Source organism: Morone saxatilis, unplaced genomic scaffold (assembly GCF_004916995.1).
Source record: "Morone saxatilis isolate NCDOM2014 unplaced genomic scaffold, NCSU_SB_2.0 Contig5, whole genome shotgun sequence".
NCBI classification, from domain to species: domain Eukaryota; kingdom Metazoa; phylum Chordata; class Actinopteri; family Moronidae; genus Morone; species Morone saxatilis.
In genome coordinates, this window is record NW_023340095.1 from 6,792 (window position 1) to 20,889 (window position 14,098).

The 14,098-nt window shown below is 42.8% G+C and overlaps 1 protein-coding gene across 1 annotated transcript in view; it reads right to left on the reverse strand.

Annotated features, from left to right (window-relative positions):
* Window positions 1-13,707, reverse strand: part of zeb2a (zinc finger E-box binding homeobox 2a) — a 17,376-nt gene extending 3,669 nt beyond the window's left edge. Inside the window, exons 1-8 of the mRNA XM_035676157.1 lie at window positions 13,674-13,707; window positions 13,446-13,508; window positions 12,725-13,117; window positions 10,660-10,749; window positions 7,943-7,952; window positions 6,657-6,862; window positions 3,066-4,951; window positions 976-1,156 (exon numbers count right to left, since the gene is read on the reverse strand). Of these exons, the coding sequence (XP_035532050.1) occupies window positions 976-1,156; window positions 3,066-4,951; window positions 6,657-6,862; window positions 7,943-7,952; window positions 10,660-10,749; window positions 12,725-13,117; window positions 13,446-13,508; window positions 13,674-13,707 (2,863 nt within the window). The remainder of the gene's footprint in view (window positions 1-975; window positions 1,157-3,065; window positions 4,952-6,656; window positions 6,863-7,942; window positions 7,953-10,659; window positions 10,750-12,724; window positions 13,118-13,445; window positions 13,509-13,673) is intronic.
* Window positions 13,708-14,098: the final 391 nt, after the last annotated feature.

The following is a 14,098-nucleotide window of genomic DNA, read 5'->3' on the forward strand; positions in this document are numbered from 1 at the left end:
TAGACCGAACTTCTTATAACATTACATCTCGCCAGGAGCCGACTCAAAGTTTGTTTCTTAAATGAAGGCTGAACAAGTTCTCTTCAACTCATTTCTCTGAACCTCCATAACTGTAAACGATGAGCCAATAATTAGCAAGACAGCGGGAGATTTTTAGCAATGTATGCTAGCAACGCACACTGGTAGACAATACTCGCACGTCACGGACTGGGCATAGTTACGACTAAGATTAAGTTTGGTTGATGTCAGTTCATTGAGTCCTTTACAACCCGTCCCTACAAGAAACTTTTAATCTACACCGTTGCTCTAAAATTGGTTTTGGTTATTTTTCAGTCCGTGTGATATTATTATTCACAGATTGTAGCTTTTTTAAATATAATCTTCTGTTTTATTTCCAGAACAAAAAGAAAATAAGGAGGAATGTTGGTTATGTAGTAATTATATAAACTCTTGTAACTGTATAAAATATATGAATATTGAAGCGCTGACAGATGGTTGAACTGTACGATGTTTACTGCTGTATTCATTTCACAAACTGTTTGTTTCCTGTTCTAAAAGGGAAGAAATGGACCGACTGTACGGAAGATCAAAAGGAAATATTCATTACAGCAGAGTACACACACACATGCACAAACACATGCAAACATGCACACCTCCTCCTCCTCCTCCTCCTCTCTACACAAACACATCACAGTGTGAATGAGACGCCAGAGAAAATGTTGCTTATATTTGGGGCGCTGAATGTTTATGTAATCCTCTCCATATTAACTGATCCCTACCCCCTGCTGAAAAGAAAGGAACATGTTAAAGGTTTACAGAGAACAAAACAGAAAAAAATAACAGCAGAGAAAAAGAAAATCGTGGGGGAGCTACGTGGCTGAATAAAAATAAAAAGAATGAAACATCAGATATAAAGGGAGAGGACAAAAGCATCGGGGGTGGGGTAAAAAAGAAGTGTCCAAATGTTATATATACCTGTGTGCTCATATTTGTGTCTTAGGAGGGAACTGGTCTTCTGGAATGTTTTGTCGCACAAGTCACACGCGTACATACCACTTTCAGTCTTCTTAATCTTCTTCCTGGAGAGCAGCGAATCGCTGTCTGTCAGGTCGTCCAGGCCTGACAGATAGTCCGCCGTCCCGTCCAGCAGCTCCCCCTGAGACACAAAGACAGATCGTTTTGATAATCCCACACCTGTCGAGACACCTTCTGCTCCAACCCCCCACCGCCTCTGTGATCCCAAGTCTGGACAGAGCTTAAAGGCCCAACCTGGGTAAGTCCCCTTCATCCAGCAGACTCTTTAAAGAAGGGGGGACATATGTTGTGAATGAAGTGTTGCGATTGTGTTTAGTGATTCATCAAGCGACCGTATTGGGCCAAATACCTGCGACATGTTCTGGCTGCCCCGCGGTCACCAGATCTCAATGCTCACGATTCCTCAACAAACCCAAAATCACACTGGCAGGAAGTCACAGAAACAGCAAGAGAATCTGGTCAATTTTCGAAATAAAATACCCTGAAATTTGACGATTTTGTTTTCAAGAACAAAAGTCATCGGGTGACAATTGAAAACGCATTGATGACGAAACCACATTATAAAGACGTGACGTCATAAAGACGTGCCCGGTGGGATTTCAGCTTTAGCAGTGTCTTTCTCAGCAGAGTCGCTGAGATGTTTAATATAAAGAATTATAAAGGTTCAAACTCTTCTGAGCGTCTTTCAAAGGAAAGTTGACTCTTGATAAAGAGTGGTTGATGGGGGTACTAGGCATCTGCATTAAAGGTGGAGTCAGTAATTCTGGAGAAAGATAGTTTGATTGTTGATATATATCATATGTTATAAGACACCGTCCCCCACCGTAACACTTGGGGTTATGGTAAATGGGAGCCACACTAGGCGTTCCCAGGTCGTCAAACAGCAATGCTATGCTATATGCTATGTCGTGTATTTTCACAATCAACTACTGTATGTTTCTCCAGAATCCAAATCCCTAGTTTTAGTACGGCCGGAGATGTTGCATCTCCTTCCCCATCATTTGTACATTTGCTGTCCTCTCTCTACTGTTGGCTGTCTAATGTAGCCGAAAATACATGTATAATAATTATACATATAAATGTATGAAAAAGAAAAATACATGATCTAAAGCAGCAGCTGCTAATAAACCTTGTGGTGAGATTGTTTTGTCTGTTTTGGTGATAAATGTGTATGAATATATAATAAACTGGGATCTCTATATTCACATCACAGCAGCACCATAAACAGGTGAGGCGAGGCGTCGCACCGCTATCCACTATTGGACGCTTGTAGTCACATTGACCAACAAAAGTCTACGACCTCCTACAACTGCACCAACACATCTGGTTGCACCTGAATCGACAAACTGTTTTTGGCATCTCGTTTGGTCTTTATTTTAGATCGACAACAGTTAGTTCAAGAGTTTTTCTGGAGTTTCCAGATGCAGCAATTTGCGCTGACAGACGTCCCTGATTTGCATAAAGTAACATGGACCGTTACATTAGGCAAATGAGGAGTGGCCAATGTGATGAGATGTGTAATGTGGTCGGGGTGAATGGTTTTAATTACCTAAACCATAGAGGGTCAACAGTCAGAAGGTTTTATTCCAACCTAAGAAGCCACCACTGATTAGCACTACTCCAAGTAGAGGGGAGGGACTCATTATCTATTGAGGTGATCAGTCGGATCTGGTTGGCATCCTCTGACCTAAACTAAAACAGACTTTAACCATAGAGTTGCAATATAAAGAAACACCCATATAAGTAAATTTTGGAAAGCCCTGACACATGACCAGATGTGGAACCAAGTCATTATTTTTTAAGTCCAAAGTATGTTCAGAAGGTCTTTTTTGATTTTGTCAGGTCGAGTTTAAATCAGTGCCTGCAATGGGCTGGTGCACACCAGTACTGGCACTTCAGATTTTTATCCTCAAGTACCATTACGTCTTGTGGAGTACCGCAAGCAATCAAATTTGTGACTCAAGTCATGTGACTCAGCTCCCCACCTCTGCAAATGACCATCATGGACAATATCTAGATTGTAGTTTTACCTGGAAACCTGGTTTCCGTTGGTACTTTCTCCTTTGTTGCATTTCAGCAAATGTGGTTGCCCCGGTGGCGTAGGTGTAGGCCATATGGGGCAGGAAGCTCATGGGGTCGAGGCCTGGGTAGGGCCTGAGGCCTGGGATGGTGGCCTGGGCAGAAGACATGAAGGTGGGTGGAGGAAACGCCCCGTGAGCTGGCAGAGAGGTGTAGCCAGCGAAGGGATTAATCCCAAAGATGGGACTGGTGCTTTTCTCCAGCTGGTGGACGGAGTTCCCTCCACCATCAGAGCCCAGGACCTCCTTCTTGATGTTGCCCAGATCTAAGGGTCCTTGTGCCTCACCATTGCGCTCAATGATGAAACCGTTGGGCCTGGGTCGCTTCTCTCCCACAGAGATGAGCTTCTGCGCCATATGTTTGGGTAGTGACAGATCCAGTGGTATATCCCCATGGGCATCCTCAGAAGCTAGGCTGTTTGGAGTGTAAGAGCTACTCTGAGAGTTTTTGGAGGAAGTAGAGGAAAGGTTGAGGGGTGATGGAGTGTTGCTCCTCAAGTGGTCCAAGGGGTCTAGTGGTTTGTCCCCTTTTGTCTGCCTGTTGACTGTAAACTGGTTGGCCTTTGTGAGTCTGTGGGAGGTGTCACCATTAGTGAAGCCTCCGTGTAAATCTACAGCAGGTGAGCGGCTCAAGCTGTGGTTGACGTCCAGTCCGCTGCGGTCGGGAGGGGGCGACTTTTTCCTCAGACTGCCTCTGAGGTGGTTTTGGCTCTTCCACTGGGCAAACCACTCCTTGACAAACTCTTGAGGAAGGCCTACAGCAATTGAAATCTTGAGCAGTTCCTCGGAGTTGGGCTCAGTGTTCATGGCAAAATAGGCTTTGAGCACTGACACGTGGTCCTTGAAGGGGTTGATGGGGCTGGTGGCCCGCTCGTTACTGGACAGCTCAGAGGGCATTGAGCCCCTGCGACCGCCAGGACTGGCCTCAGCTGGCTGCAGGACTGCTTTGATCTCCTCGTTCATTTTGCACAGGTAGCGCTCATGTTGATGCAGTGGGATGGGCCCAGGAAAGGTCTCCTTGCAGTACTGGCAGGAGAATGGTAGGAACTGGTTCTGGCTGTCGTGGGATTTCTCCTCACCGCCGAAATCAACTGAGTGGTTTGGCTTCTCCTTCTTGATGTCTACTTGCCTCTTGGAGTCGTCAATCAGACTCTTGGCCTCGTTGACCTTCTCCAGAGTGTAGTCAATGATGCTCTTTGTGGGGCTACCATGGCCCACCACCTGGAAGCCGGCCTGGGCCAGCTTATGCTCCTCCATCTGGGCCCCCAGTTCCTTCATGTAGGCCCTGAGCTTGGAGATCTCCTCTGGGTTCCCGTCCATCTTCTGCCGGCACACCGTGTTGTCCACGATCTGAAGCACCTTCTGCACCTCGCTCAGGTTGTTTCCGAAAGGCCCTGCGTAGCCCAGTAGGGGGAGCTCTAGCCCCATGCCTCCCAGATGTTGATGGGGGCTCTGGGAGGAGCTGTGGATGCCCAGTGGGCTTCCTCCACGTCCATTTAAGTAAACGCCCGCTGCCCCAAACCCGTGCTGAGAGGCCATCAGCAGCCGGTACTCGTTGAAGTCCATCGGCTCGGCTTTGATGTCCAGCTGACCCTGCTGGTCCAGAGGGCCGAGCGGTCTCCCGTTTTCCAGTTTGTGGCGGAGCTGGGCGAGGGCGGGGCTTCCAGGCGATGAGTTGGTGGAGTTGGGGGAGGAGCCAGGTTTGCCGTTGTTGCCATTGCGTACTCGTCCGTTGACAGCGATCAGGCCGATGCATTTCTTGCTGCTGATGTGGGAGCTGTATGAGCCGGAGTGGGAGAATCGCTTCTTACAGTTGGAGCACTCGTATGGCTTCTCGCCTGCAACAAACATGAAATATGGATTATTGTTTAATGCTACATAAAGCCTGGCTGATCATGTTTACAAATGGTTTTGTGATAGTTTGAGCTACTATATGTACCATTTGGGCACTTTTTGCAGATATAAAGCCAGTTTATTATCATGGATGTTAATTATTTTATTAAGATTAGCATGGCACTAATTGGCTAAATACAACTAATACATTCATTCACAATGCCCTTTTCATCAGTAAGATTCCTCAAAAGTGCTCAGGTAGAAACCAAAAAAGCATTTTTTAAAAAAAAAAAAAAAATCAAGAAAAAGAGAAAAAAGAGATTAAAAAAATAAAAACATAATAAAAGGGACCAAAACCTTTGCTACAAAGAAATCGTCTTAAAGCATGCCCTTTGTTAAAAAACAAGCAGTGGATTGTGGTTGCCGCCAAGGGTGTCAGGGAGGGCATTCACAGACCGTGGACTAGAACTAGAATAATTTTTTTTCCTATAACATATGTAATAAAATCCTTGCAAAAGTTTAGTGGGAAATTATTAGCCACGCTTAGCAGAGGATGGTAATGTCCATCTGTCTGTCCTTCACTCTGAAATATCTCAACATGAAGTGTGGCTTTGTTTATTAGCGCAATTACTTAATGTTAAATAATGTCGCTTTTGGCTTGGGAGTTGCGGCTGTGTGCTAAGGTTCGCTTAATATCACAAGACAAAACATGCTAGCGTTCAGTGCAGCGTCGGCTGCCGTTTGTACGGGCCAGCTTCCCAGCACCGCTGAGTGTGGTTTTCTTGCCCAGGGTTTGGCTCCTGGCAATCCAAGGCTGAGTCAGTTAAGCTTAGCTGGGCCAGGCGGACAAACCGGCAGTTAGAGGGTTGGGCCTACTGATCAAATCTGTCCCATCCAGAAACTCCTGTAAATGACCTCCGGTGGGCCTGTATACTTTATTCCCCTTAACCTCTGTCGGCCTACCCTAACAGCCAGATACAGTTAGGGCAAAAGCAGCTAATTCGTGGGTAGGCTACATTAGCTAGCAAGCTATCCTGTCCGCTTCAGGAAACACTGTCCCAACATCAACAGAGAGTTGAAGCTCAGCAAAGCTGGAGGAGCGTCAGAAGGGAAAACCAGCGAAAATATTTTCTCCCATACAGAAGTCGCACCCAGTTTCAACAAAATCACTGAATACAGTTAGAAAGCTGAGCAACAACTTTTGATTGTTTTTCAGGAAACTCTAAAATGCCATTAATACCTAAACAATGACTCTCTGTCAGTGTTGGACAGATACTGGAGGACAGGAGACGCCTGAGATAAAAACACATTAATTCTGACTTCATGGGGACTTTAATCAGACACATAGATGCACATTTTTCTCCTTGTACAATAACTTTTCCTGTATATTATTTCTTTTTCTACTTTCATGTGGAATCTGCAGGTTTGAGCCTCAGTCAAAACAATATCTATTCAGCAGCCGTATAGTGAATTGTGGCGAATGACTGGACACAATGTGTGAATATGAATCATCCTGTACAGGATTAGTGTCTGTGCTGTAAAGGGAAATGTACCAGAGAGAGATACAATCAATGTTTGTTAATTCAAAGAAAAGTTTGAATGTGTTCAGCTTTGATGTCACATCTGAAACAGGTTGACTGACTCTTCAGAAAATGTCATGAGTCACTGAGCTGATTATTAATTATAGGACGAGGAGGAGGGACGACTCACCGCTATGAATACGAAGATGCTCCTTCAGGTGATGTTTGTATTTGAAGGCTTTTCCACATTCGCTGCATTTGAACTTGCGGTTTCCAGCTCCTTCGTTCAGCAGCGGTGGCTGCAGACAGAGAAACAAAGAGTTATCATGTGACGGAGGACGAGTGGGAAGCAGATTACGAGGCAGTGGAACTGTAATAGTATTTAGTGAAGCAGATCTGATAGCGGCAGGAAGATTCTTTAAGTCTCTTTATCTGCAGCACTTTCTGAGAAACAGTGTGGGCTGACTCTGTTCAGAGGTGGCAGGCTGTGCTGAAGGTGCATTCCCAGCGTTTGAAATGCAAATGGAGAGATAAACAAACACAAACAGCGTTGGGGGGAGACAGCATTCCCCCCCAGACAGCAGCAGAGCCCAGAGACAGAAATCACTTCATTTAACATGTAGATGATTGTTGGAGAGGAGATAAACTCTGCTTTATAGAAAGGAACCATTTAACAGGAGGAAGTTTGTTTTTCTTCTCTTCGAATTTCATTGAAACCAAACCAAAGACATAAAAACAGGAACAGAAATCAGTGTGAGGAAGAACAACGAAACTGTGATAATTCATCACCATCAAAGACCCATAAAGACGTATTTATAGCAGATAGAATAAGACCTGAAGTGATGAGCTCTCTGTATGCGTCAGATAGATATCTTTACAGCGCTGTGGTCAGCTGGAATTCACTGCTAGTGCAGAATACAGATCAGTTCAAACTTTATTAAAACAATACCTGAAAGTATTCAAAAACTACAGTTGAACTGAGTTTGTGTGTAAATTAAAATGTGAACCTGGGTAAAAGTAAAACTCCCCTCAGCAGAATGTGAGCGGTTGAATATCCTGTTATTAGTAATGAATATGGAAAGCACTGAAGGATTTCCGCTATGATTTATTAAGAAGAACTTTGTATTAAATTTGTATTAATGAAGAAAGTTTTTTATGAATTCTTAAGAAAGTGTGATTGATTTATTTTTAATGTCTGTTTGAATTTTGTTGTGTGTGTTTATGTGGTAACAGTGTGTATAAGTGTGTATGACTATTAAACACTTCAGGAGTGATGGTAACTTCTGCAGTACGTCTGCAGCCACTCGCTGTCTGTCAGAGGCTGCAACACTTTAAAGCTGCTAATAGGAACTACATGTTAATTATTCATGTGAGGCTAGAAGACCTGATGCTGCATTCACAGGCAATCGGACAAACTGGAGGTTGTGTTAGTGGACGAGAGGACGGTGAACTGAGGTGAGCCTGGCAGTCCCTCACAGTGGAGGAGCTGGACAACGAGACGCTAATAATGAATACAGCACATTAACTAATAAAAATAATAAGGACATCACCATAGCAACATGTTCTGTGACGTCTGTCTGTGTGAATCATGTGAATGCAGCGTTCAGCTGGTACCGACCAGATCCTGCTAGCGTGTCAGGAAGGATGTAAGAACTGGTTTGTTATTAATAATTTAAACTTTATTATCGTTCACATTAATATCAGATAAATATTAGCAGAACTAGAATATCTGAGCAGCTTTAAGAGGTTTTATACGTCCAGATTATTTCTATACAGTCCAGACCAGGACTCTAAAGGAGACCTGAGTCAGCTTTAATAATACAAACCCAATAAAATAAAAGAATCTCCCTGCTGTTACAGTTCACTGATAGACGGGACTGAAGGGCGGCGGGAGCTCCCTGCGGTCCCTCCTCCTCCTCACATCCAGTCACCATCATCACTAATGACTCAGCACTTTCTGAAGCTGCTCGTTTTATTTGTTTCCACTGAAGTCAATAACATTTATTTATTATTATTATTATTATTATATTATGATCAGCTCAGATCCTCCAGAGTCTGTTTCCGTCGTATACTGGAATTATATTTTCATTAATCAGAATATAGTTTTATATGTTGTTAGATATACATTATTATAATTATTATTATTATTATTATTATTATTATTATTATTATTATTATTATTATTGTCCACCACCAGGATCAATAAATATTCTTTACTTTAAGAACTTCCTGTGATTTTTTGTGTTAATACTTCTATTAACTGGCAGCTCTAGAAGAAACATTATGTTATAACGTATTGTATATAATTTGCCAGTACAGATGAACGTAAGTATCTTGATATGCATTGATATCAAGTAAGCTAATAATCAATAAAATTGGGCTGTGTTGTGCTCCGTCCTCGTGACTCTCCCAGCTCTCTTGTTAACAGTTTAACTCAGAGGAACTACACAAATAAACAAGCACTTAAAGTTCATTGCGGTATTATGTAGTTAAGCAGCAGCAGGAAAAGACCATCTGCTGCTGTTTACAGCCGGGGAGGGGGGTCATGGTATGGCAGAAATCTTCATTATCTGCATCACAGTCTAATTGAAAATTGAATGATCACTGCTTTCTTTACGACTCTAATGTGATTTGGATCATGACGGCCAGCAAACAAGGCCGTTGCGGAAAACATTTATCACAGCGCTTATTATTAGATTACCAGTTCAACACCCTCCACACGCTGTGGAAACGGCACATATTCCAAACAAATCTTTATTACTCGATTTATATCCAATCCGTTCCGGTTTCACTTCCAACAGCGATAAAATACAGCCAGGTTTTCAAAATATAACTGTGATGTTTCAGTCCACCACTGTTACTGACAGACTGAAGCGACTGGAGGACATTCAGGACAACTGGGTCTCTTGCGGAACAATGAACTCCAAACAGAAACCAAAGCAAGAATATTTGAAAGCATAAAGATAGACACAAAACAGTCAGTTTTAATCTGTTCTTCACTTGAATGAAAGTACGATGATCCTGAACTAAAACTAGTTGCTCTGGAGTCTGGCGAGAGATAAGATATTTACACTGTTGTCTAAACTAATCTATCTCTTTAATCCTTCCAATTGCTGTCAGACACTGAAATTAATGCACAGACCACAGAAAAAAGAGAAACGTGTGCTGATACCTGCTTGGTGGTTGTGCGATCAGTGAACGCTCCAGCCTGACACGGGCTGAAAGTGTCAGCGCCACAATGCGCTGAAGCTCCTTCTTCTCTCGTGGATATTGAATGGTTCCTTCAGAGAGTCAGCGCTGCTAGCCGCGGTCGCAGTACGGACAGTTGAGCAGCTGGCCGAAGTCATCATCGTGCGCCGACAGCACGCGTCTCCCAGCCAGAGAGAGAGGTCAAAGGTCCAGAGAAAGTTCAGTGCTAACAGCACTGCCTTTGTTGATTCTTAGATTTTAGTTCACCTTTCTTTCGTTTGTCTGAATCTTTTTACTTTTATTTTTTTCCCAACAACATCTGTTGCTTAAAATAATAATTAAATGTATAATAAGTCAGTTTGTATTAATGTATATTTTTTACTAATGTTATATATTTATGATGTTTGTAGTTTTTACCATGCTCGCTCTCATCCTGTCCGATCCCAGCTGCCCAGTCGTGTCCCCTCGTTGCTCGGGTAACTAGGCGGTGCTCACTCGCGCCAGGTACTCGCGATGGTTGCCGGCACCCGTCGCTCTCCTCAGTTACGCTTTCAGAAATATCGCCAGCTCGGAGATGCTTTCACTGATCGCCAGGAAACACGGTGATATTCAGGAGGCTTTTAGTTGATTTAGTTTAAATAAACCGATTTTATAAGAAACAAAACTGATAAGAGATAACCTTCCTATATATATTTTTAAAAATTGAACTATAGAGACCCAGAATCTCTGCTCCTTGAACACCTTTAACTCAAGACACTGTTGAAACTACTATTTTGCTTCTTTAAAGGCACGTTTTCAACCAACAGAAACAAACTGTAACTTAACATACTAGTATATCATATCATAAACTATATATAAATAATATATATATACGGCAGAAAAAGCAAACTGTTTACTTGGTCACATTATGAGATACTTTTACAGGGAAAATAAAGTGAAGTGATGTGAAATTAGTTTGTAATATGATAATATCTATGTGTTTATAGTTATATTTTTAAACATACATAGATGATAATAAAATGAATTATTGATCTCACCTGAACCGTTCCCCGCAGCCTCCGGACCGAGAGGTTCATACTCGTCCTTCCTGTGATCTGTTAAATAAAACAACAGAAAACAGAGATATTTATCTTCCTCCTCATCCTCCTCCTCCAGGGGTGTTTGGATGATCGGAGGCCTGAGCGCTGCTGCATGCGGTCTGACAGAACCACAATCTGAAGGCATTTTCCATATAATGAGTGAAAGCTCAACTGTGGCCTATTGTGTTTGTTCCTCCTGGGCCTCCTCATGTGACTCCTCAACAGGAGTCACAAGTATCATAAGCTTCATTCAGCCCTTCAAAGGAGGGACACACCTCCTCCTCCTCCTCCTCCCACAACAACAGACAGGGAGAGCGAGAGGGTGAGGAGGGAGGACGGCCGAATAAATACATACATGTAATTTCACTCACAAACATAAAAGCTCATTATTTTATTGTCTTTATAAATATGTGACTCACATTTAATTATAATGGAAATATAATATTTTAATAACAGCAGCTTCATCTGCAGCGACTTATTGACGACAGCAATTTAAATTAAAAACAAGAAACAACTTTTGTCTTTTTAGGATGTTTGTTTCCTTATGAAAACGTCTGTAAATTAGCTTTAGCTAAAACTAGCTGTGACTAACACGTACTTCCTATTGATGTTTACATGTTCACACAAAGTGTTGACTGTTGGAGGAGGTGCTAGCTGCTAGCCACAAGCTAACAGTTTTAATATGATTGGACTGTTTATTGTTTCATAGTAAATAAACAATAAAAGAAAAATAAATGAATAAAGTATTGTGTCCATTGTAAAGTTTAAATAAAATTGGAATCAGCAGTTACAGTGTTTTCTTCCTCCTGTTGTTGTTGTTGTTGTTGTTGTAGAAAGTAAAATGGAGTCTTTGTGTTTTCATTCCTCTTTTTTTTCTTTCCTCGAGAGACAAAATGGAGGAATAATGACTGTTTCACTTCTTCTGTTTGTGGTTCAAATGTTTCTGAGTCTCTCAGTCTCTCTCTCTGTTTGTCTCTCTGTCTGTCTGTCTCTCTCTCTCCCTCTATGTCTCTTTGTCTGTCTGTCTCTCCCTCTATGTCTCTTTGTCTGTCTGTCTCTCTTTCTCTGTCTCTCTATCTGTCTGTCTGTCTCTCTCTCTCTCTCTATGTCTCTTTGTCTGTCCGTCTCTCTCTCTCTCTCTCCCTCTCTCTCTTTATCTGTCTGTCTCTCTCTATCTGTCTGTCTGTTTCTACTTTCCTTTCTTTTATTCTGAAACTGTTGAACTCTTCCTCCTCTACAGTTTATATATTATTACATTATTATGTTAATGTGTTAATGTATCTTCACTGATGAATCTGAGTTCAAACATTTATTTATATAATTTATAATATAATTGTGTCGTCTAACACGGTGACAATACGACTCTTTACTGATGATGAAGATGAAGACGAGGCACTGCGTTCAGTGAAGTCATTAGCGGAGATAAATGGCCGCCGCAGTCTGTATTAAACATGTAAATGGCGCCATAAAGCTCCTGACTTAACGAGCTCCGCCTAACCCCTCCTTCAGTCTTCATTCAGCCTTACATGTCCAGGTGACTGAAAAGTCCACTCAGTAACATCAGACGAAGACGAAGTACAGCAAATGGATCTGGTTCTGATTCGATTTGTTAAACGAAAAAATTTCGATTTTATAAACAAAAACTCTTGTTTGTAATTTAAGAACATCCAACATGGCGGACTCCACCAGGAGATAAACGTTTCAATCTGAGGTAACGAATGAATATTATTAATATAATATTACATTAGAGTAATATTAAATTATTAATATCATATTATTGATGAAATAATATTATATTATTGTTAGGTTTTTATTATTTTACACACTGGAGCTTTAATAGATGAAAAATAAGTTTTACAGTTGATTTCTCCGGATAAACAATATCAGTTCGATGTTTTAGGTCCTTTAGTAGAAGTTATTCGTATTAAACTGCAGATGAAGCTCCTGCGCTCTGATCAAAAGCTCCAGAATGAGCGCCGTGCTGACTCACCGCCGCCGTTCAGGTGTCCGTTGCTGTCGTCCCCAAACCTCCAGTGGTGGTGGTTCTGGAGTCCCTCCCGGTCCTCGGAGCCCTCCTGGTCCCGGTAGGACAGCAGGGCATGGGCAACCCGGGGCGACGCCTCCAGAGTGGGCACGCCGGCCGGGCTGCCCGCATCCTCATCCTCCCCTCCTCCTCCTCCTCCACCGTTAGCGAGGCCGCCGTCCTCAGAGACCAGGTTCCTGTCGTCCTCGTCTGTCTCCGAACCCGTCTCAACCACATTCTCATAGTTCAACACTGCAACACAAACACAACAGCACACTGTGAGGAAGAGGAGGAAGAGGAGGAGAGGAGGAGAAGGAAGAAGAGGAGGAGGCACATTCCTGTCATGGCTGGGAGGCTTTTCTGGTGCGACATCTCCAGAACCGGAACATAAATTGTTCCATGACTGTTCAACGGGACCCAGGCTTGTACCACAGCGCCCATTACTAGCTTAGCATAAAGCGGAATAAATAGAAAAGAATAGAAAGAATAGCCAAATACACATGTACAATGAGATAAAACCAATCTCCAATACATAAGCAATAGCAGGTGGAAAGCTACCTGCTCAGTCAAAGCAACTAGCTGATAAACCTAAACTCGTGTTACATTGTGTCAAACAGACCATCAGACATCAGTTGGAGTTCGGGCCCGAGTGCTGCAAGACTTATAGGACATATGAACATACGCTCACCTACACGACTGGGGCAGATGGCTCCAACAGTGCCCCACAGCCGACTGTAGCGTGTGCCAATCACTGGCCACAGGGAGGAATGCACACAGACGACGTTAAACCCGTTTCTCAGTACAAGACAAAAATGTTAATTCTGTAAAGAAAATAATAAAAAGTAACAATAACTTCCTTGGTGTTGACCAGCAGAAAGTTTACGTCTAATAAGTGAATATAAATAATCCCACAGACCTGCCTCATCGAGGGCGAGGGGAGAAAGCACCATGACATCATGGCACCAGCTTCGGGGGCGAGGTCAGCCAGAACAAGGGAACAATTTCACCTCCATATCTCATCCACTGATCCTAACAAAGCAAGATGTCGACAAGCTCTCATGCGTCTTATCTGAGGAGGCGGCTGCCAGCCAGTGGCTGCAGGAACGCTTTTTCTCCTCCGGGATTATCTGCTGCCAGTTTCCAAAACTGTAAATTAACCTTTACTCCGAGTGCGTTCAGGTTCCAGGAAGGGAGATAAAAAAGCTTCTCAGGGTTTTTTCTCTTCCCCTTTTCCGGTAAACGGAATAGTCTGCATATCTGCTCATAATATGATCTTTTGTCTTGACTGCCTCCCGGCAACAACGCGCACAGGTGCAAATTAAAAAAGGGGATCCACAGGGG